This window comes from Chroicocephalus ridibundus, chromosome 3 (genome assembly GCF_963924245.1).
Source record: "Chroicocephalus ridibundus chromosome 3, bChrRid1.1, whole genome shotgun sequence".
Classification (NCBI taxonomy): Eukaryota; Metazoa; Chordata; class Aves; order Charadriiformes; family Laridae; genus Chroicocephalus; species Chroicocephalus ridibundus.
In genome coordinates, this window is record NC_086286.1 from 43137349 (window position 1) to 43164067 (window position 26719).

Here is a 26719-nt window from a genome sequence, read left to right on the forward strand (position 1 = left end):
AAAAGGCTAGCTAACTGTACAAATAGGAGAAATAGTAACAGGGCTAATAGATATAGTAGAAAAATATATAATGCTTTTATTCTGTGGCAGAAGAAATGGTGATTTAAAGACAAGCGTCACAGATTTCATATACAGTTTTTCAGCAAATAGCTTGCAATATGCTCAAACTCATAAAACATTTAATTAATTTTAAAATGCAGGAGTTATTTTAGCTAGTTTTGTCATATGTACTTATTGAGATAATTTGTTGTATTTTACACTTCCCAAAATTTCACCCTCTATTTGGAAATATCAATGATGTAACGAGTCTGTGTGTTTTGGCACAGTTGTAAATAGTATGTGTTAATGTGTTAATATTTATGATTTTTTAATCTTATATACACAAGAGGGATTTGTAATACACTTCTTTTCATCTTGTTTCTACTACTAATCCTTAAGGACAGTGAAAACTAGGAATATGAATGCATTAATTACTGTGAGATTGTCAAAATTGCTACACTGGATTAGATTGCATTTTGTTTCTGCTAATAGCGTCTACCGGATACTTGAGAACAGGGTTGGATTTCCTGGGGGAGAAAAAGGAGAGGCAGAGAAACGAGCTCGACACCCCTCGTTAGGACTGACGAAGGTAGTGAATGTGTCCTATGATGTGGTCACGGCCACTTAGTGTCCCCAGATGGGTGAGGACTGTGTCTGCCCTTGCTTCAGAGGAAATTATTGGAAGTCATCTTTACACTTTTTATACAATCACAGTAATGGTAACGTACCCGTGGAAAAAGATTATTTCTGGTCTGTTAGAGGTTGCCTTACTACACATCACCAGATTTTCGCTACTATTTATCTAAATGACTGTTCTTGTGTGTCTACTTCCAGTTTGAATCTGGGTGAACGCTGTGGTGGTGATTGCGTGTGTCTGTGTGTTGTAAAAAGTATTTTATTTTCTGTGGATTAGTTTGTTGGTTTTTTTAAAAAAAGTCAATCATATGTGCTGCCTTTCAGCATCTGCCTTTTACAAAGCAATACAGAAGCAATTCTTTGTAAAGAATTATTTAAATCTTATAAATATAGTCCAGCTGTACCAGTTGCATTTCTTTATCTTTCTACCTACTTATTATTTAAGTCTAATATCTTGTTTTAAGGTTTTTGCCTCTTCACTAGATCTTTCTGCAGCAAATATTGGCAATTTGGCACGTACAGTTGTAGTGCCTTCTCTATTACCATTTATTAACTTCTAACTGTTGCATCTTTTTTGAATCCAAGGGTATGATCTTCTAGAAATTCGCAAAAAATGGAATTATATATGTATATATTCAGTAGCCTTCAGTTTCCTTATTGCTTATGGTTTCATTATGGGTGTTTGCTGCTGTCATGTCTTCATTTCTACAGTTTAATATGAAGGTGCATTAAGGTCGAGACACACTGCTTGGATTCCTTATCACAATTCTCTGGGGCTGCTGGGAGAAGGGCTGTGGGGCAGGTTGGTTTTAGGTGCACAACGTTGGAGGCATTATGTTAACAAATTACATAAACTTTACCATATTTCTGTGATCATATAATATCATGTAAACATAGTATATAAATATTGTGGTATTTCTTTGCATTAGTACAGACTATTTCATGGAACAGAATGAAACTGTCAAGAGAAAGGCATTGAGGACTTTTAATATAAACAAAGATCATCAAGAAGCTAAGCTTGTCTTAGTAAGCTTAAAGTGTTTATAAATGTGAGGCTTTATTCTTACAGGTGGGGTGAGGAGAGGGAAGTGACTGAGCAAGGAGATGCTTCAGTTCTTATCCCAGAAGAATGCTAACCAAGGCAGTAGTGCCTGTAGATGACTAAAGCTTTGTACGCTATAAATGGGATGGTAGAGGACGTAGGAAAGGGGAAAACGTAGTCATGATAATTTTGAGCAGGTCATTCTTTATTTTTTTATTTTGCTTTTAGCAGTATGGTTCTCATTATGCCTAGAACTCGAGTGAGCTCAGGTGCCTGGGTCAGTACTGCAGTTGCATGTATTGAACCACGTTCTCGGACTCCTTGTAGCACACTGTGAAAATAAAGTCTTGGAAACACATTAGTATAGAATTGCATCAAATAGACTGAAATGGTCATGTCTGAAGTAGTGCACATCTTACAGCTGCTTTTGCTTTCTGTCTCAGGTATTGGAAGATAACGACTATGGTCGTGCAGTGGACTGGTGGGGATTAGGAGTTGTCATGTATGAAATGATGTGTGGAAGATTACCGTTCTACAACCAAGATCATGAGAAACTGTTCGAACTGATACTAATGGAGGACATAAAATTTCCTCGAACTCTTTCTGCAGATGCAAAATCATTACTATCAGGCCTTCTGATAAAGGATCCAAATAAGCGGTAAGTGAAATTCCTTGGGTATACAGGTGTAATAAATACGCTAATTATACTGAGTAATGTAAAAATAGGCCAGTGGTGCCTGGTCTTCCTGGCTGAAGGACCTGTCACTCACAGGAGAGGGCTATATGCAGCCACACTGTCTCAGATTTCCACTTTTTCAATGCAGAACAGTATATGAAGCGAGTTTAACAAGGAAAAGGGGAAAAAGCATGTGGAAGATAACACTTTTAAAATCATTCACAGCAAACACAGGTATCTTTTCAGGTTTAGATTGTATACTGAAAGAAAGGGAAAGCTCTCAATTGTTTTTCAGAATATGAATTAACCCTGAGTTGTCTGTAATGTCTCATGGGGACTACAGCACTTTATGTTGGAAGTGATCATGCCAGGAGACATGTATAGACAGCCACAGCTAAATTTTATTAGGGCTCGTAAATAAATCACATATTAGACCATGTAAACTAGTAACTTGATAAAGAATACATTTTCTGAGGGAAATTTAAATACAGTGGTTTGAAAGCAAGTATCACCCAGCTGCTGCCTGTGCCCTTTTGTTGTGGGCTTTTCCCTCTGGGATTGTGGCCTAGAAGAGCCATTTTCCAGTGGCTCCTGCACTGGACCAGCAGTGTCCAGTCCCCTGTGGTTCTAAAACAAATCTCTGTAAATCAGTGAGAGTTGTCTGCAGGTTCCCTTATTTCCCCAGTCTCTCTGTTGTTCTTGCGAGTGTCTTGGCATGTTTTAAGGCTGTGGGCATTCATCTGTCCGTCTGTCTTTCTAGTCCTCCTTCATCCTCAGTTTGTTCCCAAGAAGTTTTTGGTAGCGGGCATTGCTCACTGGCACTCGGAGCAGGACTGGTTACCGTGTCTCTCTGAGGGGTTTGCCTTCACACAGCCAAGCGCAGCAGCCAGGAGAGCTCAAGCGGTCAGCCTTTCTGCTGCTGCCCAGCAGTGCCTGTTTGACTGAATTTACTGTGTGCAGTGAAAGCAAACTGTCACCAACCAGCCAAATACATGGAGAGCGAAGTAAAAGTTTGTTCCTGTAGCAACTCCTAATGCGTTTTAACCTCCAAACAATCTGACCCATCAAATATATTAACCTTTAGAATTGAAAAGATACTTCCTCGTAATTAATCTTTGCAGACAGTAGTGTTACATTTACAAGCTTATTCATATTCAAGTTCTGGTGCTAGCTAATGCTAAATAGTGTGGGAGCACAGAGGTTAACTGCAGCTCAGCTTTTCTCTGAGCAGCTGGGTGGAAAGATACTGAGAGAAGTCTGGAGACTGCAGGCTAACTGGGATGCTTTGCAGAGATATAGAGAATTTTACAATGAGTAGCTGAGAAACAAAGAGGAATACAGCTTGGAAATGAGAAGAACTTTACACCCAGTTATTGCAAGACTGAGGTAGTAGTCCAGAATATTTGTGTAATTTGGCAGCAGGGTAATTCCAATACAGATCTCTCTTCTTGGTTGTGGGAATTATTGCTCCTTGCAATAAGTGCTTTTGAGAGTAATTTATCTTACTTAAAAGGTTGTTTTTAAAATTTGTCTTCATATCTTTAGCAGTTCCTTTTAAGGAAACACAAACTGCTTGTGTCACTCATCGATATTTAACAAGCATGGGCTGCTTGTTCAGTTACGATTAGCTTTTTTTCTGTTGCAGCTTCTCTCTGCTAGACCAGTAGGATAGCCGGTCTCGGGAAGAAGTTAGATGAGAGCTGAGCGGTCCTGAAAGTCCTCGTGCTGTTGAAAGGGGCAGAGATTCCCTTCATTGGATGTGTGGTTCTTTCTCCATCAACAGCAGCAGCTCAAGAGAGCTCACTAAACTTGTAGAGTCAAGTTTGACTTGCTAATGTGACAAAAAATAGCCAGTTCTTTCTCATTTTCTCACTGCGGGGTTCGTTTTTTTCCAGGGTAGTGAGCTGACTCAGCTCACAGTCATCAGTGGGAATGATGCTGTAGATGCAAGCGAGAGGGGAGAGGTATGGGCAGGGGTGGGACCCTCCTCTTTTGGCAGTGGTGGCCACTTCACTGAACTCAAATCACCTTGGGCAAGTCCACCCAAAGTAGGTGTAATTCGCTTCCGAAGATGATTTGCCACAGTCTAGCTTTGGCAAGCTATGGGCCACAGTGAATAGTGTGGTTATTTACAATGGCCTTTAAATAACCTTCTCAGCAGGCCTACAATTTATTAATTTATACTAATTGACTCAGATTGAGACTATTTTATGGTAATTGGTTAATTGTTACAGCACCCAGATGCAACAGCAGTGAACACTGTATAAAAATGATGTGTGAGTCATTACTGATTCAGTGCCTGGCACCTCCTTGGAAAAATTTTATGTCAGCATTGTTGGGTTGGTTTCGGGTTTTAATAGTGCCAGAATGTTAGTTGGTCTTTCAAGAAAACTAAACTTAAGTATGTTTTTAAAATGAATGAATTATTGAAAAGGCTCATCATGGACGGTAGTGAGCACCATAGTTGGAATAATCAAATAGAATAGACCATGGCATGGGTACTTCTACTATCACATTTTCTCTTGAGATCACTTGAATTCATATTAAACAGGTGAGAATTACATATTAAATATGAGAGAATTGTTCCCAGATAGTCAAAAACAAATTGTGACTTCTTTAATCATCACAAGAACCTAGTCTCCCTTTAAAAGTAACGCTTGTTTAATATGATTTTTTTTTCCGCTCTCTTTAGACTTGGTGGAGGCCCAGATGATGCAAAAGAAATCATGCGTCATAGCTTCTTTGCTGGAGTAAATTGGCAAGATGTATATGATAAAAAGGTATGTCTTTATATGACATTGAATAATCTGGCTTCTGCGAGGTGGTTTCAACCGATAGTCATAGGACTGCTGCTCTCTGAAGTCAGTCATGTTTTTCTTTGCAACTTTTTGTGTTGACACAAACGAGTAATTATTCTGAACTAGGTGTACTTACTTAATCTTTTGTTTTTCAGTAATAACTTGTCAGTGGACCAAAAATAAATTTTGCAAACCAAGCTAAACACAGCAAAGATTTTTCTTTTATTATGTAAATGTCCAAATCTTTTCCTTTCCTTTTTCTTCCTGGACCTTCAAGAGAAAAGTGGGTGTATGACTCAAGAGAATGTGACAAAACGTAATGGAAGTTTATCCTGAATTTTCTTTTTATTTCTGCCTTTTACTGAAAAGGTGTTTTACGGAAATAGGAAAATGAAGTGATTGGAAGTGACTCATAGCAAAAAAATCTACTTTCTGATTGTTTGTCTTTAAGTAGAAATCTTTTTCAAACTTCTTTTTAAAGAGATATCTAAGGAAATTAAAATAGCATTAAAACACTGAGCCAAAACAGCTTGTGGAGAAAGTGAGTACTGGGAATTCAATTGGAACAGTTTTCTCTAAACCCGGTCCTGTTCCTGTAATGATCAACACTTTGGGGATGATTTTAGAAAATGAATTTGTCTTACTCAGTAGTGAAACGCAATTTGACTTAAGTTGTTTTATATACAGAAGCTGATTTTTTTCTCAGTACGTGTGTAAGAATTTACTTGTTGCTATAAACTCCTTCTATTTTGATAAAGTCTTTTTTTTCCCCCAACTGTTTTACATTGTTAATCTGCCAGTTGAGCTGCGTAACTTTAAATGATAGATTTTTCTCCTTTTTTTTCCCTTTGTTCAAATAAAAGGAAAATGGAAGACATATGAGTGAGCAGAATATGTTTATACTACAATGTCAATGATACAAACTGTTTTTTCAGTTGTTGTTGAACTGGAATTTTAAAAATGTGTGGTTGTTGGTGTGGTACTTCTCCGACAAATACCGGAATTGAAATAAGAGCCTGTACATGATGATATAAAATATGGTACTCTGAAGTTACTTGATACATGTGCGATTTTTCCCTGGCAGTATCACGAGGTGTCAAGAAACTCTAAAATAAATAATCAGAACACGTATATTAATCGGATTACTTTATGAGCTCAACCTTTGGTTAGTTTTGTAGGGACATGGTAGAGATACACTTTGAGGATAAAATCTAAAAATACAAGCTGAGGACCTTTCTGGAGTTAAAAAAAAACCCACTAAAATTGATTGGATTGCAATGTGCTAGGAGTGAGTGAGAAAGAAAAAGCTATTACATTACTCTTGCTCTGGTGAGAAAGATTTCTTAATTGTTTTACGTTAGAAATAGAGCTCTCAGTTCTACACTATGTTCAACATCATATTTAGTTAAGAAAATATAGAAACACTTAATTTTTAAGCATGCACATTGAGTCTTTACAAATCAACATGGCAAATGTCGTTCAGTCAGGATCTTATTCTGAGCTATTAAAATAAAAGGAGGTATTTTGCAGGTATAAATACATATATAAATTTATATAATTATATAAAAATATATAAATGCAGGTATTTTGCTTGTATGTTCAATAAGGTGTATATGGCTTATTGGAGTGTTACAACTGGAGACCTTGTAGTCATTCATTGTTTACTATGTCTGCTGTTGCTTTGAGAGACTAAATTTGCCGTCAAAAAAAATCAATTGAATTCCCTCAGTTGAACAGTTAACTTCAAGGATCATAGGAATTGCTTTGTGCACTATTGGCACACAATGTGTTCTTTATGGAAAAATAACTCATGAAAATTACTTCTGACAGTATGTTTTTGTGTTTAATTAAAAATAGTTTTCTTCCGATTATGAAGCCATTTGTCTAGGTGGTTAAAATATCCAGTTGTTTCTTCTGCACACACAGTCTTACTGGTTCTGAAGTATGCTGAGTGTAAGACTGTGCTTGGAAAGAAAAACTTCAAACGTTATAATAAAGTTAATGAACTTTCACTCAGTATGTTTATTAGAGTGCTTATATGAATATTTTTGAGGTTTTGGTATTCTAAAATACCTCGTGAGGAATGTGCATCAAACAAATTTGATTTTCAAATAGATTTATTCTATGCTTGCTTCTGTTGCTGGTTATTATTAGTAGTACAGTCTTCAGCAGTGGGGTCATTTGATGAAATTGATAGTTGATATAATTATTTGCATAGTAAAAATATTTCACAGTATTCTTGCCTGAGGTTTATGCACCATGAAACTGTAATTTTCTGGCTGCATTTCAGGAGTGTGTTTCTGTTAGCAATGAAAGTACTGAAGTTCACAGTCGGAGTAATGGAAACAAAAAAAAAAATCACGTGTATTCCAAATAGTTGCTGGGGGATAGTTTTCTACATGTGCACACTATGCTCCTGTGCCACTAGTTTTAGCATTTTTTTCTAGAGATTAAGTAGGTTATCTATGTTTTCCTAGAGATTACTAGGTTATCACTTTACTGGTGTGATTAAAGATGGAATTATATATCTGTAAATTTAGATTATTTCGTGCAACAAACGATAGCTCTGTCAGGTCAAATGGATCCAAATGGTCAAATGGAATTATTAGCTCTCTGATACTGCTAACTAGTTAAACTAATTTGATACTACACAATGATAATAAAATGTTGTATGGCACACTGGAGCAGAGAAGGTCATTGCCTTTAGATGAGAAATGTATAATAGTTAGCATTTGTGATCAGATGTATTTATTTTTGGCAGAAAAACCATGAGGGCATATGAAAGAGAGCAGCCTGTGCCAGGTTCTTCCTGTGATCATCTCAGCCCTGATGAGTTTTCATCTCTGTGCCTGAGTATGAGAAATTGAATAGTTTGGCAAACTCTGAAGACTTCAAAAGCCCCTTATACTTTTAAATAAAATATTTGTTTTATTTTTAGCTAGAATCAGGAAGCTTTTTGAAATTTCTCTGTTACTCATTTAAGAATTGTTTTACCATATTTTTATTTGGGATGCAAAAATATTCTTAAGTTGTCGGATGTTCTGTCTAAGGTCTTTCACTGAACAAAAACCACATGGGCATTAATTTAAAGGTAGGAATTTGGGTATGTCTTCAGGCTTGCAGCTTGAAGCACTCAGGTAGCCTCGTGTCAAAAGAGAGCCAGACCTTTCAGTGAAGCCTGGGTTTCCTCCTGCACGTGATATGGATGAAAGAAGAAAGAAGCCACATGGGAATTCGGGCTGAGATACATATATCTCCTTCTGATTTCTGATGATACCTCCGATTGTTCCTGAAGCAAATTAGGGAGTGCTGGCAAATTTATTTGTTAGTACTGGGAAGGGAGCAGGGGCAAGTGGCAGTAGTGGTTAAAGCTGGGGTGTCTGACTTGGCTGCAGGCACCCGCGCTTGTGACGGGCATGACGTCTGACGTTTCAGCATGACGTCCGACGGCTGTGAGAAGCTGCTCCTCACCCTTCATCTGTGGCTACCTTTACTTTGCTTAAGACACAACGACAGCAGAGGATAAAATCCCATGGTCGAAGCCTTGGGTTCAGGCCTGGCAAAATCTGCAATATAGCTATGATCTTAAATGCACGTTTAAGTACTTTGGTGTATCGGATTTTAAGGGAAAGGGCAGGAGGGAAATAGGAAAATACCAACATCTGGTTTTAGGCTGTTGCTATTTGAGTCATACTATTTTTGTGCAATTATCTGCAGTGCAAAAAAGGCTCTAGAAATGACCCTCGTTACTTGCTTTTGTGTTGTTGCCATGCAAAGTAGTAAAAAGATCAGAAAACTGCTAACCAGTCTGATCTTTTCATTGTGTTTCCAGTGATACTTCAAACTACGTGGGCAGACCTAGTGGTTGATCACCACCCTTCCCCCAGCTACTTGAATTTACAGGGAGGAAAATATACAAAGGGGTGTTGCTGTAGTCCTGGGGGTTGTGGTTTCACTCTGGCCATCGTATCAGCATTGTATCACTTGGAAAAGAGTTTGTCCAGGGGCAAAACCCCCTGCAGAAGCCTGCCTTCCTGTGGATTTGTGCTGTGTGTCCATCCACCCCACTGAAATCCCAGCTCTTCCTCCTCCCCGGGCCTAGGACCACCACATGCAGAGTCCTAGCAGGGTCCACAGGTTATTTCCCAGGCTGGGCAGCAGGCTGCCGGCCTCTGGGCCGGGAATGGGGATGGACCAGTGCCTGCATGGATGCTTACTGACTGGCTTGAAGCTCAACTCAAATGACTGTCTTTCCCTCAGTGGAAACTCAATTTGAGGCGGATGGACAGGGATGTCTCTCTTCTATTCAGTAAAGTAGATTCAGAAACACTGTGGGAAGTGTATGTGCCAAGTCTTTTCTCTGTCCTGGTGTGTTTGCCCAGCCATTTGTAATTTGTTAGGGAAGGACGTACAGACTGACAGAGTGCGTAATCTCATCAGCTCCTGTTTCCTTTGGTAACTGAGCTAATATCAGAAAAAGGACAAAAAGTTGTTGTTAGGACAGGAAAAACAATGTTTTAAAGGACTTAAGTATTTTTCGTTAAAATATTGTTGAGGACCTAATGCTGGAAGGCTGAACTAAGAGTTGGCGTTGTTAGTATCTCTGCATGATTTTTAGGGTCACCAAGCATTTGCTTTCGAGGGAGCTTAGAAGACGTTTAAATGAAGGAACACATATTAACAGATACGCAACAGAAAACCATCACATTTTGAGACAAGCTTTGCTAGTGTCCTTTTAAAATGTTTTATTGTGTTATTTTGTAAGTTAATAAATTTCAGTTTACGTGAAAATAGACTGTTTATTTGGAATGTCATTAAGGTAGCTAGTTTGTTATTACAAATACTTTTTTTTTGAATTTGCAAGTCTCTTTGTGAATTGACGTGTTTTCAGAACTTCCAGCTGAGCATGCTTGTGACGAAGTACAAGGGTATATTTCAGTGATGTGTGACCCCAGTCTCTTCTCACAGTATGATTTATTTTTTTCACCATTCTGATTTGCCTAATCTGTCTCTTGTTTCATTCTTGAAAATAACAACTTTACAGTTTTGGTTCTTCAGGAAAGTTTAAAGTAGATGGAAGTTTGATTTCTGGACATCAGATCATGAACACTTAATTACCAATACTTAATTAACTTTCATAACCAGAAAGAACTGTAACAACTGACACAGTTTCTGGTGTATGTCAGACTTGAATAATAAACTGCATGGAAGCTGTTGAGATACAGCATATGATGACAATGCAAGGCATTATTGAAATATCTGTTTTGTTACTTTCAAAATACATAAGCTGTGAGAAAAGCAGAGTTAATCTCATAAATGGTAATTTATTAGTAAAGAAGTGGCATATATGTTGGGATGTGGCAGTGATTTTTTTTTTTTTTTAATTGGACAACTCGGAATGTCATGCTGAAGTTGAACCATAAGATACAAATAATTATTCCTTATGGATAAAACTTGAAATTGAACAACAGTGCTCACTCTTTATTACTTATATGATACATAAAGAATGCTTCATATAAATTCATATATATATATAAATATATATATATATAAAATCATATAAAGAAGGAGTGTGCTTGGGAGTTTAGAGATTGTAATCTAGCTATCTAGTTTATTTAAATGAATAATTCAGTGGGGGTGGTGTATAGCTGCACCTCTTACTCCTTTCACACTTCATCTTGGAACACTGTTCGGCTGCAGTCTGTTGGTGGATGAGATTCTAACAGTAGTGTTAATTTTGAGTTCATTGGAAGGAAAATTCCCTTTAAATTGAAAGAAAAAGGCAGATCAAACTGATGTTGTTAAGTGTCATATTATTCATTTGGCAGATGGAGTGCATTGCAGTTCCTTTCAGGTAGCTTCAGCCACTTCCTGTACAACACCAAGACAAACAATCCCTGTCAGGTTGTCTTTGAGCAAGTAACATTACGTATTTTCTCTCATACTGAAGTATTTGTGTAGTTGTTCAGTAAGCATGAGAAAGCTCAAGGTGCAGGACAGAGCCTGTCTGTCTCCGTGTGACTGTAACAGTCAGGTACTGTACCTGCCCCTCGCCTTCCCCCAAGAGGTGGGTGGCAAGTTTCCCAGGTCTTCAACTGTGGAAAAACAGTGGTGTTTCTCACACACTGCTCTCGATGGATGCCAAATGGAAATGCCATTCACCAGAGCTAATAAAGACACTAAGAATTTGATATTGCTTCTGCTGTCATTTCTAACACTAAGCCTTGGAAAAGGCTGGGGCAGATTCAGCTTGACAGATGGGTGTGAAATTGGATTTTTGTCTTGAACGTCAACTCTTATAGTCACTTAACTTGCACTGAGTTTAGACTTTTATGTCTTTGTACACAGACACACACACGTGAAATCTGTATTTGTGGTCCTTAGAGTAAATTCCCGGGTGCTCGGGTGCAGTCTCCTGTCTGGTTCAAGTGTGTTCTGCCTGGATTTCTGCAGACCACTAGTGGCAGGAAAATCATCCCATACTGAAGCTTGGCAGCCAGGACTGAGCAGTGCGATGCTCACGCAGACTGACAAGGCCTGCTCTTAACAAAAGCTCATCTTACTCATTTTGGACATAGGTACTAGCTGTGCCTTGCGGTGCTCACGTAACCCTTGGATTTTCTGACTTCTCAAGTCAGAAGTGGGGAAAAGCTGTGGCGATAGCAGCTGGACACCATTTCCTTGTAGCACCAAACATGAAATGCCGCTGGGTGTAGAGCGGCATCTTCATGGTGTGACCGTCAGAGCTGAAGTTAACGTTGGGTGTTTTGTTCTTTGTCATTGAGCCTTAGCTTCAGTCTCCCTTGGGATGTATGGTGAAGCTTCTCAGCTGTTATGCAGGCTCTGTGTCAATCTCAGTGGTTATCTCTGCAGCAGTTGCACCTTATTTGTCTTTCTAACAATTTCATAACAGCTGGAATTTGTGGTGATTTTACTTTCTGCTTTTAAGTAAAATCTAACCATTATTGAACAAAGGTGGCAATCCTCCAAAAAGATGATTGCCAAATTTCTGTAGCATGGCCTGGCATGTTAGTGACATGCCTTGCAAAATCTGTCTTGAATGCTTCTGTCTCCAGTCTCCCGAATGTGGTGTTGAAGTACCGTGTCCCTCTGCATATACTTGTGCGCATCATTTATACCATACTCTGCTCCTGCTTTGTCTGAAAGGTTGTTAGGAAAGGATTTCTTACTGCCTTTCTCTCATTTTCTTCTGGAGGTGATGCCCAAGCTCCACGTGCTGGTTCCTCATTTCTTTATAAGAATTCTACAGGAACCAGTAAGTTATTTTAGAGATTCTCCCATTAAAATTGAGACTGTGTCTTGCAAGTATCCCAACAATGATATGAAGATCAGAGAAATCATTTATCTGGGGTGAGGTGAGGTGTGCCTGTGGTGCCAGGTCCGGAGTCTGGAGTGGGATGTCCACAAAACTGTAGCCACAGTTGTTTTGGTGTGAGTCGGGTAGAGCAGGTCAAAAGGAGTGATGCTCAGTTCTGGCCATCCTCATAGTTGTGCTGGTGGAAATGGTGCTGTGAGGGAAGGAGGCGAAGTGTGTGGAAAGAATTAAGAAACCTTCCTGCTGCTCTCTGTTGACTTGTATCTGTGCATCTTCATTTCCTCTTTCCCACAGGCTGTAGGGATGGTTGGTGTATGTGAGGGTACAGCTTGTATAAACGCAAGCCTAAGCTGTTGCAGAGAGCCACGTGGCTGCATGGTTTGTTTTTGCAGTCACTGAAGTTTCCGACTGCTTTTAATGTCCAGGATATGAAAGGTACTGCTGTAAGAAGGATGAATCTCAAAACACCAGTGACATAAATTTCAATCGGATTCCTCCCTTCTGGTTACAGCCTGGAGTTTGGTGTGTTTACTTGTTTCACCTCCCCAGTAAGCTAAACTTCTGCCATAACGGGAAGGTTCATTAGCTGTCTTACTGGATGCTATTGATAAACAGTTTTCTATTAATCCTAGCTACTGAGCATCGAATTGGAGCACCAACTTCCTCCCATCACCTGTGGTTGATGAATTTTCTTTTAATGGTGCTTTTCATACCTGACTGAAATTGTTATTGTGATTATTTGTTCCTTAGGAGTCATTTAGTACTGTGCTGCTTTTTCTGAAATAAGGTTTTCAAAGTATTTTCATAACCATTACTCTTTCAGATAGATGGAGAGAACAAGGGGGTGATCTAAAGTTGTAGTGAGGCCTGTTTGTTTTGGTGGACAAAAAAAAAAAAAAAAAAAAAAAAAAAGAAAAAAAAGAAATGTGTCAGCTATTGCATTATCTTTTCCCTCTCTGGTTGCACATCCATACATTGCTATATATTATGATCTTCCCCTGCCCTTCCTTTAATGTTTCATTAACTACTTTGACCTAAATCACAGTTGTTAAAGACTGCATAGGGAGTGTTTTCTCCTTCTCTTCACATAATGGTTGTAGCATGAAAGGTCTCTGGTTTACTTCGTAGCAAGAGTGGAGATGTGCATTGCGCCATTGGAAAGACATTGTTTCTTGTCCTTGACTTGAGAAACAAGAAAGTTTTTCCTAAGCCTGTATTTTCATATGAAAAGTTTTAATTCTTGTGAAATGGCATTTTCTGTTTCTGATCTGCAAAAATAATTCCAATCAGGGAAGTAGTAAAATTGTTATAAAAACCTGTTACCTAGTGGATATTTTTCATACCGAATTTACCTAATGTTTACTTCAGTTGCTGAGAACTGTAGAAAGTCTCTTAAAAGGATGTGCAGCGGTGGTCTGGTGGTTACTTGGCCTTGAGTAGAGTACGTTACTTGGCTTCATGTAATTTCCCCCCCGCCCCCCCGCTTTTTTTTTTTTTTTTTTTTTTTTTGACTTTTTGCATGTTCTTCTCTGAGGCATCAGAAAAATGGCAGTCTGGGATGTTCCACTGCAGTAACTCTGTACTTAGGAATCGTGTGGCTGCTCTGCTGGGGGACATACACACACAACAGATTTGGAAATCTGTTTTCATAGTGCAGAATTCATTGGGATGGCCAGGATGCATACAAAAATAATTTTCATGAAAGTGCAGGAATTTGTACGATAAAGCAGAATACTTTTTTTAAACACCGGATGTAACTGGATTTATACCTGGAAGATTCTTCTGATGTTGAGTTTATATATGTTAGTTCCTTAAGCATTAATCTTACTATGCCCAAAACCTTTACTTGAAACCGCCTCTGCTGTTGTATGTTTTACATTCAGGAAAATGTAAGTGAAAAGTGAATTTAGTTTTCTAAAGTATTAATCAGATCTTTTGTACTGTTATAAGTATATGCAAGTGATGGATTTATTTTTACTTAATAATTGCTTGGACTGTTACTGATGATTTGGATCAGATAAAATAGATCTCTTAGTATAAACTCAAAAGGACAAATGAACTGTTGCTGGAAAAAAAAGAGTCAAATTGTTGAATGAAGGGTAATTCTGAAGGACTTGTAGGTGTATCCAGGGAGGGGTGGAGGCAGAATCTGGTCCCATGGCCAAAGAACCGCCCAGCATTCTGGTGTGGTTTTCATATTGCAGGGTACAGTGAAGGTATCTTTCTCCAGCTACCATGGCTTTCATGTTACCACCTGTCAGTGTAGTGTGTCCTATGGGAGAAGGAAAACATGAATAGAACTGGGCGGCAGTTTTCAACCTGGGTTTGGAAACAATAGGAGTTTGTACGTGCATTTGTAATGGCGATAAAAAAGGAGAGAGGTTTTGTGTGAGTATATGCATCTACATGTGCTTTCATTTAGGGTTTTTTGCTTTTGTTTTGCTGTGTTTTAGATGCCCCATTTATGCACTTTACCATATTTTAATCATTTAGGCCTCATCTCTGATCAAAACAATCCCAAACTGTAAAGTATTAGGAATTAATAATTATCTAGATAGAGATCTAGTGTGAAGAACATCTTGTTGAAAGAGCTCTTTCTTTGGCTGGTTGTGCAGCACTACATACTTGCACAATCTAGTCCTCCTAGGGCAGGCTAGCTTGCTTTGGCTTTTGGATGGCTCAGTTTGTGAATTGTGTAGTCTCCTTTGGTTAGCACTGAGATCCAGAGCTGCTTCTAACATTCGTGGTTCATGCAGTAAAAGCTGTAAAAAAACCCCAAAAAAGTCTTGTGCATCGAGCATAGTAAAATAGTGAAGACTCTTGTTGTAAAAAGTTATCATCAAAAAGAAGAGTTTCTGAAATGTCCATTATGTATTGTAAATCACGTCTAGTGCATTGAACCTCGGCGAGGGGAAGGGGTTTAACAGCAGTTTTGCTTCCTTTGCTCTGGGGTAAATTAGCGACTTAATTATTTGTTGTTGGTGTTCTGGTTGAGGAGAGAGATAACATGAAAATAGAGAAAACCACACACAAGGTCTGATAATATCAGTCAACCATAATTTAACTTTTCCTAGAAAGGGAAATTGCTACACCATGTTCAGGGTGTGCATTTTAAGTTGCCTACGAGCAGATAACACCAAAGGGCACCAAGTTACAAAACAAAACATTGTCTTCTGCACCTCCTTTCCCCCTCCTTGGCAATATCATGCCATGCTAAACTGCTGTATTGTTTTTGACTGGCACCATGCAGTGTGATATTCCATACTGAATATGCCTTCCAGTTCAAATCTGTGGCCTGTAGGCTGTTGTTCCGGAGGAGAAGGTGGATAGCAAGGCTGGTTCAAAAGAGGGGCAAGAAGTCCTGCCTGTGAGCTGTGAGCAAATACTAGAGATGCTGGGAAATACCGCACTGTACTGTGAAAGCAGTAGGCAGGATGAGATCCAGCAACTCACTTAAGCATGAACTGGCCTTTTTTCAAATACAAAATTTATTTTCCCATAATTTCTTCTAAAGGTAATTTTAGATGTAGGCCTTCACCCTGAAAAAAACCGCGTTGTGCTTACTGTGCTCTCTTTGCAGTCCTTTCTGCCGTAGCTCTTTATACCACCCAGCTGAGGTGAAGTACCTAGAGGTGCCCTTGCCTGACATCTCTGTGGGTAATTAGAATGGCCTGAAGGGTTTCTGGGTAATTATCTTTATGCAGCGCAGTTTATCTGCAAGTCACGTGAGAGCAGTACTTGGAGTTTAACTGTGTTGGGCTTTTAGCTGGATTCTGAACTAGTATTTTTGGGATTGACTCTAATGGCTTCTGTCTCTTGCTAGAAGTTAGAGATTTGGGTGCCTCTCCACAGACCCACTGGGAGGTTTGATCTGGGGCGTAGGGAAAAAGAACTTGTTTTCCTGGTAGTAGTTTTGCTGGTTTCAGGTATAGTAATTTCATTTTGTTCTTGATCTCTTTCAGCTTGTACCTCCTTTTAAACCTCAAGTGACATCTGAGACAGACACCAGGTATTTCGATGAAGAATTTACAGCTCAGACTATTACAATAACGCCGCCTGAAAAATGTAAGTCAGAAATTATGCATAAGCTTACCTCAAAAATAATTAGTTCGTAACAAAGCACTGTGTAAGGTTTTTTCAGTTTGAATGGAAAAGCTATTCTTGCTGCTACTGGTAAAAGTCTTCATAGGGAAGTGTGTAAGAGTAACTCTCAATTATAGTGCTCTTTTGAAAAAGGAGTAATTACAAAGCTTAGAATATTAGATCACTCTGGGTTGCATGGGTGTTTTTTTTGTTTGTTTGTTTGGGTTTTTTTTAAATAAATGAAAACAGCAGCTTCAAATGTTTGCTGGTTGGGAGTTAAGGTCCCAGTTTGGCAAAGTATTTGAAACATGGACCCTGCTTTAAGCATGTGGACACTGCTAGTGACTTCAGTGGGTTGTCTCAGTTTAGGAAGTTAGGCATATGTTAAAATACTTTGAAGACCAAAAGAAATTAAAAAAAAGAGCGGCCAGAGACAAGTTGATGTCTCTTGTGTAGATATAAATTACTTGAAAATGAAATTTCCTACCGAGTCCTGTGCTTCAGCGGAGCTCTTAAAGAAATTATTAATAGGGATATAACTGCTGCGCTGGGCCTGGCACGGAGTTCCTTTGTTGGAGTGAACGTAGTTTCACTGCAGTTTGTATTTTTGTCATCTTCTGCTACACACAAGAATCGTGATCTGATCGGCCAAGCTAGGGCTTAACAGAGCTACTTACCCACTCAGAGCAGTTGAAATCTTGTTGCTGAGTTCTTGCATGAATTTCCTTTCTAGGTGAGGTTTGGTTTGTTGTGGGTTTTTTGTTTGCTTTTTTAATTGGAGGATGGGGAAGGAAGATCACAAAGGTAGACAGTAAAGGCTATAGTTAAGGTTGATTACCCTTCCATAGAGCGATCTCATTTTTTGGTATTTTGCCATTCCCAGATTTAGCTACAGTTTTATGTTGGTTTACAGATCTGGAGTATTTTCTGTATTTTGCATTTGTAATGTTTGAACACAGTCATTTAAGGGATTTTAAGTCTTCCTGCTGTGAAAAAATAACCTTTCTTCTCCCATCTATCTTGATAAGAATTTGTTCATATTTGTAATTTGAACAAATTTTGCTAAAATGTGGATTAACTTGGAGTCTGTTAGTTCAATATCAGAAAGTCCGTTCTCTTGAGCTTGCACATATGCAACGAGAATGGCTATTTATCCATCGAAGGCTGGAACAGTACAAAATATGTGGATGCTACCAAGACTTTAGCTTTAAATTTACTGAATTCAGAGCAAAGCAGGGAAACGACCTACCTGCCTCAAGTACCTGTCTTGGCCTCTGGTCATGGTCTGGCTGCTGCAGAATGAAACTTAGTAGGGGCTGCAACCCCAGCCCCATCGTAAGAATAATAAATTCTTATGCTTAGTGAGTAATGATGATTTTTAATTATGTTTCTTTAAAATCTATAAGTAATTATATTATCTACAATACGGTATCACCTCCTTCTGATGTAATTATGCAAAAGGAGCTCAAAATGTGTTTTAGGGATGGAAGGTTGGTAACTCTGTATGGGAAAGTTCCAGCTGAACTAAAGATCTTTCGTAGTTACAGAAATAATTTTCATAGCATTTAGGCCAGTTATTTAGGTATCAAAGTTTTACAAATCACGCTAAGTGAATATTGAAACTATATCTTGTAGTTAGAGTAATCAAACTGATAACAAAACAAACAAGCTCTGTACACTAACCTAATTTAAATTGACAGTGGAAAGGGCAGATTGTATTTGAAGTTACAGAACTGAGACTCACTGTTGAAGTCAAGCAGCCTAATCATAGCGGTTGCTCAAAGCTGCATTAACGCTAGTTTTTATTCATGGAATATATGAAGATACAAAAGGTACGTGATTCTGAAAGGTTGCAAATAAATACATCATTAGAATAACAGTTTCAATAGGAGTCTTGAAGGATAAGCACTGTTTAAAAATCCATGTGAGAGTGTAGATCCAAATTCTCAGAGTTAGGCAACATCTGGTGCTTGGTTTCCATTGGCACTGCAGGAATTATGTAAATAAAAATATTTATGAGTTTGGCTTCGTCCGTGTTTCCTCTGATCCCAGTAAATACTGTAAAAATAAGTAGTTTACTAAAAAATAACATGTAAGAATTGAAACACATAGAACCTGCAAGAATTGTTCATTTTGTAGCTGTTCTTCCCTTTAACTCCCTTTGAAATGGAGGAATATTTAAAGATATCTACAGGAAGACTATGACTTCCTGAACTCAGCTTAAGAACCAGTGTAAACTGGCTGCTTCAGTCGCCTTCTCGGCTGCCAGAAGCGAGACGTGCTGGCATGTTTCGATTAGCCTAGAAGGGGTAGTAATGATTGAAGTTCTCAGGTGATAGTCATAATAAAACAAACCAACCAACCTACCCTGAAATAAATGGTGACTTATTGAAGTCCTTTCAGTGACTATTGATGTCCTTTCAGTGGGAATCATTCTACTGTATGAGCATAAGCTCACATTAATAAAGTCTTACTTTAACTTGAGCCTTTACCTTCAGCTTTGAACCCCGAAAGATGTACCGCATTTCAGGTGAATAATAAAATTTTGTTGCCAATATAATGACATTTTGAACTTCTTCCTTAATACAGATGACGAGGATGGTATGGACTGCATGGACAATGAGAGGCGGCCGCATTTCCCCCAGTTTTCCTACTCTGCAAGTGGACGAGAATAACTTTTTTGTTCTGCTGCTTCACTGTCATCTTAGGTTTATCACTGAAAATGATTCCTGAACATCACCACCAGTACTAGATGCTATTTAAGATAGCGGGGGCACTTTCAGAGACCGTTCCAAATTGAACAAGTTTCTTTCCCAGACCTACCTAAAATCCGTTTTGGTTTTGCATGAAATATGAGATTTTTCTCTACTGCGCTCTCCCGCTGTTGCTGCTGCCCACAGTCTCAGTCTAATAGCAACGTCAAGAAGTTACTAACAGTTTCTTTGGAGGTAGATGACTCGGCTTCAGCATTGTACACTTAGTGCACAAGGAGTCATCTATTTTTCCTCACAGTGGAGGCTAAACAAAAAAACCGTGTTGGTCCAGCTTATCTTCTTCCAGAAGATGAATCAAAATTGTAATTAGTCTAAAAAGACCAGTCTATAACACTTTCTTGCATCTGTTTGTGCTGGTTAGAACAAGGAAACGTAGGGGTGGTGATGTACATATGCAAGGTTTTTGTTAGGCATATCATTACTTGAAGCAGGTCTCTGTCATTAACATCTGGCTGGAATTTGTTTGGGAAACGTTTGAGAGAAGGACTTAAACTGTTGATATATATAAATATATATATATATTATTTTTTAATTACTGTTGGATACTACAGAAGAAGCAGAAGGGCTGGGCTCACCCAGCCTGCCACTTAGAACTTCCAGGTTCACGTGCAATCATGGAGAATCGAACATTATACGTGCAAGAAATGAAGGCATAAAAGCAGCAGTTGAAGTGGTTTAAGGGGTCTTATAATTTGCACCAGATAACATCTTTCTCATGCTTTTCTTTTTCTTTCATGATATACATCACCTCTGATGGCTGAAGAATGTAGACAGGCATAATGGTATTGCTTTTCACCAAAATGTGTGCACCAAGGTAAACAGGTGTTTGCCTTACTCGTTTTATTTTGAGTTTGTGAATTAGCTTTTTCTCCAGGTGTTTAACTCTGAATATTCTTTGGGGGTTTGTTGTTTTTGGTTGGGTTTTTTTTTTTTTTTGGTTATACTGCAGTAGTATTTATTTTTAGAGATAAGGATTGTATGTGTCATGTTTGCAAATGCTGCTACATCTTAGATAGAACAGGCTTATAGCAGTTAATTTTGTAATATATGGAAGGACTGTACAAGCTGAAGGGAATAATGCACTTTTCTCCCATGTGGAAATTTTAACAAGGCTCTGAAATTGTACATACTGCTTAGAATCAGATTTTTGTGAATGAAATACTGTCTTTTAATTGTTTGGCAATGGAGGTGAGGAATTCCAACTTCATGTGCCAAAGGGTTAAAAACAGACAAAAAAGCTACATCTTGTGCTCCACTGAGGATGAAGGTGATGTAAGACCCTGACAACACGATAGAAAATTTCTGTTCTATATGAAGGAATTGCATTTGAACAACGAGACCACAGTGATTACAAGAAAAGCACTTTATTTTAATAATTAAAAGAGTAAATTTCTGGGATCAGCCTGTTCTCAAGCAAGGCTTGCCCTCAACCAAAAGAGTCCCAAAAGAGTCCCGAAACCCAGCATGTTACGTGTAACCGTGGTACCTGATTGACTGAATTTAAAACGTCGCAAGAAACTGATAGGAGAACGTCTTTCCATTTCCGAAGATCTGTATCTAACAGAAGGTGTGCATAAACTTCAGCTTTGATCTTCAGCAATGATAATCTTAATAATAAACCCTTTGGTGCTAGGAGTCGGGACGTTACGTGATGCAGCGATAGCGTTGCACGTGCCCTTGCTAACGACGTCGGAAAACCCTGACTCCATGGGATTATCATTCGAAGTATCTCTGCATTCGGGTCTTGTTAGCTCCCACGAAGACTGTGATATCGCGGAGTATTACCGGTTGCGTGGTGTGAATGAGTAGGTGAGTCTGAAAGGCGAGATGTTCCTACGCAGATGCCTTCGCCTCTTGATGCGGCAAGTTGCGTGCCCGAGCATGAAGCCCACTGCTGGCAGTGCATGTGCTGGGACGATCAAGGGGTAGACGGGCATTTTAAGCAAGGCAGCTAAAGATGCAGACTAATTTAGACAATTTTTTATGTTTCGTGTTTTATCTGTAGTATGGATAATCAGTCAGAAATATATTATCGTGATGTATATTCTAACTACGTAGGATCTCCTTCTGTCACCTTGTAACACTAAACACGTGTAGGGATTATCCCTCTACGGAGAGAGAGGAGCGCAGCAAACGCGTTGCAGGTCTGTTCTGCACCGGGAGCGTAGAGGTGTCTGCACCGACGCAGCCAGTGAGTGAGTGACTGAAATAACCGAGTATTTAATAGTCGGGCATTAATTAGTTCTCTGCAAAGGCCTCGTACTTACAGACTAAAACTATGGTGATTCAAAATCTGTGTTACATGCCTGTGGGTTTTTTTCCCCCCTATGTTTTCAGCTTGTAATAGCAATAAGTTTCTTGACACAGGGCACCTCTAGCTAATGCCCGACCGGCGCCGTGCCTCTGGCCAGCCCGTCCTCGCGCGCGGAAGAAACCCTGTGGTTAGCTCGCCATCGCCTAGCTAGTTAGAATGCGGTTCGCGGTAAATACCTGTCAGTGAATTATTTGAAAACCTTTTTAAGACTTTGCTGTGCATTGTGTTGCCTGCCTTCCAAAACGTCATTGATCGAGTTTATGCTACGGAGGGAGCCAGTGGCCGCTTCGTGCTGCCCGGGGTTGGGGGGTTCTCTCTCTTTCCAGTGTTAGACACGGATGGAAGACGAATGGGCCGGGGTGCCGAGGGAAACTTTTGAAGCTCTTCTTTTGCTGTTCGCAGCTGTGGTTGGATTCGGACAGGAGGTGGTGGCTGGTTACCTTGGCGAGCCTTTCGAGCACAATACGTTTCAGACTTTGACTCCAGCTTGTACTGACCTCCATGACATACTGTATGCCCTCTTGTACTGCAGCCATCTCGGAGGAAATAGGTCATTTCTGTTTGGATTTTGGCAGTTTTGCACACAGCTTCGCTTTCCACACTAATCCATCTTCCAGTACATTCCTGTCGCTTCAAGAACATTTATTCCAGTATTGTTTTATGGTTTTTTTCCCATCTTTACTTGCAGCTTCTTAAAGCTGACTGTTCTTGCAGGGGCCATGTGCTTCTCCTAGAGTACAAAAGTAAGGTCTTTCCTTACTAACTGCAGGGTCTATATATTACACCTCAATGTACACACTTTGCTGCTACTGTTTGTACTGTCTACAGTAGAATTTCCTTATCTTGCTCCTGGTAGTGCATTACAGGCAAGCATGAAATGTAAAGTATTTATTTAAATAAAAACCTCTAAATTGGTAATTGAATTACCTCCCTGTAGCTTTAGAGTTTGTGACATTTCTTGACCTTGCTAGTTCTTTCATTAGATCCATGCAAGATCTAGTCATATGGTTAAGGATATTAAGCAGACACGACTATGAACCCAAGAAACCGTATTACTGTTGGTCATACTTAAACTGTTTATTTCCTTAAGTATATGACCCACAAGGATGTGAAATAACTACGAGAAACTGTTTTTGTACACTGTACATCCTTAGTATTTTTACACGTATATGATAGGGATGCACATTATTTTCCTTCGTACAGACAGCTTAAATAAAGCACTATGTCAATCTGCTACTTCTGTGTTTTTTAATGCTAATTTGTTCTGGAGGTTTGTAAATATATATATATATATGTTCAAGCTTGCCACAAAGGACGTATTTTTTTATATCTGCACATTACTGTTAAATATCTTAGAGGATAAAATTCCTAAGTTCTGTGTCAGAGAAAGCAAAAGAGAAATGAGAAGGCTATATTGCAGATTACGAAAGATTTCTCAAGTTTTGGGTTAAATATTTACTTCATATTTTAAAGTAATTTTATATAGGTTAGATGTTTCAATCCTGAAATGCACAAAGAATTTACTTAATTTCTTCTTACAAGAAAATGTACATCGTTATTTTTTTATCACTGTATATATAATGATCTGTGCATGTTTAGCTACAAGTTTTATTTGCTGTGAAGTCCTAGTGATAACTGTAACTCGCTGTGACGTATTTCAAATACTGGGTGATCAGTTTCAGCTTGTAAATTATTAAGTTACAGTATTGTTAAAAAAAAAAAAAGTTCTTATGCCTAAGCAAGATGTATCTGTGCTTTGGACCGAGGCTCTTTCCATGCAGGTGGTTCATGTTAACTCTACGAGGTGTGTGTCACTTGTCAAAGTAAATCTGGGTTACGCTTTCGCAGTAACGATTACACAGGGTTACGGTCCTGTCAGAACACCCACCATTTAAGTGATTCGTCATCTGATGAAATTCTTAGCCTCACATCCCGTAGCTAGGGAACGTGTTAGGGGAAGGAGAGGAAAAACTGGGAAGGTGGGATTTGCAGGGCACGGCGGAGTGGGACTCTTTGAAGCCCACAGGCTGGTCCAGGGCCGCTTGACCCAGGCCGTCGGGAGGGTGGAGGTCCCTAAAGCAGTCGCTCAGCTGGGTTTTGGCTCCATTCTCGGACGTGAACCCTGCCCTGGAATAGAGGTGCTTCACCCAGGTCTCAGGTTTTTTTCCTTTGTTTTTGTTTCCTTCTTTTTTTTCTCTCCCACCTTGTAGTAGGACAGAGCATGAGCCAAGGAGTGGTATTAGGGGATGAGTGAGGAGGGCTCAGCTGTGGCCACGGCAGGAGGGTCTGGCCAGGCTGCAGCCCATCGCGGTTTCACACTCTGGCTGTGGATGTGGGATTTCCTGGATTTGATCCCTTGGTCTGACACTTGTGAACTTTGTAAAACTACGCATTTTGGGCCTAAGCAGAAGCAGGGGCAGGGGAAACATCAGACAGGTAGACCTGGTGCTGTCTGTGCCTAGCTAATTAATTGCTACAAAGTAGAGTAGCTGCTGCAGGGAAAGTGCTTCCTTCTAGACTCGCAGCAACATAACGAATTGAGCCCCTGGGATGAGTATGAAAACCTCCTTCCAGCTGCATACACTCACAGCCCAGGATGCTTTGTTGAAATCAGGTACGTGCCTGCGGGTGGCTGGCAGGGGTGCTCTGCTCACAGCCACCAGAAGCCACCAGCAGGTCGGTGAGGCAGGTCCAGAAAGGTTGAGGGTCCAGCTGTGCCTGGGGCCGGGGCACGGCAGCTCCAGGATCTCAGTGAAACCGAAGTGTTGGGACCAGGTGCCCCGAGTTCCTTTGTGTGCGTAGCCTGTGGGCACTTTCTCCTATTTAAACACAAGATTTATGCGTGGAGTAATAAAAAAAAAAATTTTAAAAAAAGTTTGCATATTCCTACATTGATAAATGTATACTTACCTGTGTAACCATCTATAAAGTAGTAACATTTAAAAAAAAATCGTCAGCCTGATTTCTGTGGCAAACCCGGAGTTCAACTCGAGAGGGCTTTTCTTCATCGGGCGTTCTCGTCCCTAAAGAGCTGAAGCCATTTGAAGCGTGTTTATTGGCGTATCGGCAAAGCGGCTGAGGGAGGAGATCAGATGTGGTTGGCAGTTTAATATGGCAGGAAATAGAAATGGGGAGGAAAACCCACTTTGATGTTAGGGCCCTACCACTAATAATTCCTAAAATACAAGGGAAGGAAAGATTGTGTCCCACAGCAAATGGTAACTTATTGCATGTGTTGTTATTCCTATTTTTGTTAGGTTTTATGTCTTCGTGCTGGCGGAGGTAGCTTCAGGAATGGGGAACCGTTCTTTGTGCTTCCCCCCTCCCCCCTTTACTAGTGCAATTCTACAACTACACTGAATATAATAGATGTAGAAGCTTATCTTAGGTATGTACTTAGTTTATCCTACACCAGTTAGCAAAAGATTCAGATAAATTCTTTCTGAAACAGTCTGGTATTATTTGGAAGGTAACACTTAAAACCAGAAGCGTGCCGTTAACCAGAAGAAAAGCTCTCCAAATGTAGCCTCCAAATGTTTGGAGTTCAATAATTTGAAGCCAAGTTCAGCTGGTGCCCATCCCAGAGACTGCTAAATATTTGCTGGTGGAAAAGTCACCACTTCAGTGCCAAGAGCTGGGCACCTCACTTCGAGGCTAATCTATACTAATTAAGGGTTCCTTTCTCTTAAAGCCTTTAGCCAGTAAATGTTTTGAAGGGAGACCGTCAAACTTGCCCATGGAAGTTCTTCCACATCATATAGAATATTTCTCAATTATTATTATGCTTTTTGGATGGATAAGTAGTTGTTGGGACTCTCCCTTTTGTATAAAAAGTGACAAACGTCTTGTAAAAATCAACTCCCAGGTAGATTCTGGTAATGAATTTGTGAACAAACAGGAGCGCAATGTATTTGTGCAGGACTGACCAGCAGTCCCCTTCTCCCTCCTCCCCATGCACAGGTTTTGCCTTGAATTCAGAAGGACGGAATGAGGAAAATAAGAATCCAATTAAGTTTATTGATATTTCAGTCTGTAAATAAGACATCTATGATCAATTATAAAAAACAGATAAGAACATGTTATAAAAAAAATTGTGCAAATTATGAATTAAGTCCACACTATGTGATAGCTGTTAAAACCGGCTTGCAAGCCTAGGCTTTTCAGAAAAGTCTCAGCTGTTTTCCTAGGAAGTTTGGTAGGCTGATAATGCTTCAAAATATTTATGATTCAGTAGTTAAATAGGAACCAGTTGAAATGAGCCAGCAAGTGTTTTCTGCAGAGGTGTCTTTGGGTGAGCATCAGACGAGCCCGAGCTTCCGCCGGGTGCAGAGCAGAGCTGAAAGGTAAAAGCAAGAGAGGCAGGCGTGTAAGTAAGCAGTCGCTATCACCTTGCTTCTGTTTCTCATTCGCGGCACTTCAGCCTGCGGGCGAGTTCTTAGAAAAGAAATAGAGAAATGGTTAAGACTGTGGTGATGCGCTATAAACAACCGCTGTGTCAGAGCCTGCGCTTCCTGCCGGCCTGCTGTCCTCGCCTCTTTCCAAGATCCGAAGTCTTACAGGTACCAAGAACAAGAGCTGTTTCGTTTCTGAAAAACAGGATCTCCATGAGCTTTAGCCATCGTTCGTGTTTAGCAGTAAATAACTGAGCTCTTGTTTTGGGGCACGTCTAAGATCCTGCCCCTTCTCCTTTCCAGGAAGGAGGTGGCGGGTTTGTGCCAGAGCGTGTTTACTGTGAATTGTACGGCGTGTGCACGGATGGGCAGCTGCAGCAAAACAGGCTGCTGCCGCCGGGCTGCCGTTAGGCAACCTCTGGTGGGAAGGCTAAGTCGCAGTTTTGAAGCTCTTGCATCGCTATCACTCGTGCTTCCTCCGCAGCACTGCAGGACTGAATTAAGAGCGAGGCATCAAACTCAATTGGAGCTGGGGGAGATACCTAGAATTAAGCCACTGGAGTTCTAAAATTTTAATTTAAGAGATGTAAATGACCTGAGAAATAAAAATAAACTTTCTACTTTTGCTGG

At 39.8% G+C, this 26719-nt stretch overlaps 2 protein-coding genes across 6 annotated transcripts in view; one reads left to right on the forward strand and one right to left on the reverse strand.

The window, feature by feature from the left end:
• The window catches only part of AKT3 (AKT serine/threonine kinase 3), a 157446-nt gene extending 134004 nt beyond the window's left edge, over positions 1-23442 (forward strand). For all 3 annotated transcript variants that reach the window (XM_063328923.1, XM_063328922.1, XM_063328924.1), the window contains exons 11-14: positions 2161-2375; positions 5086-5173; positions 16490-16592; positions 19200-23442. In XM_063328923.1, coding sequence (XP_063184993.1) covers positions 2161-2375; positions 5086-5173; positions 16490-16592; positions 19200-19285 — 492 coding nt within the window. In that variant the 3' untranslated portion in view covers positions 19286-23442. The remainder of the gene's footprint in view (positions 1-2160; positions 2376-5085; positions 5174-16489; positions 16593-19199) is intronic.
• Positions 23443-25896: 2454 nt separating this feature from the next.
• The window catches only part of SDCCAG8 (SHH signaling and ciliogenesis regulator SDCCAG8), a 114004-nt gene continuing 113181 nt past the window's right edge, over positions 25897-26719 (reverse strand). For all 3 annotated transcript variants that reach the window (XM_063328918.1, XM_063328919.1, XM_063328920.1), the window contains one exon: positions 25897-26034. The gene's annotated coding sequence lies outside the window, so the exon portion shown is untranslated. The remainder of the gene's footprint in view (positions 26035-26719) is intronic.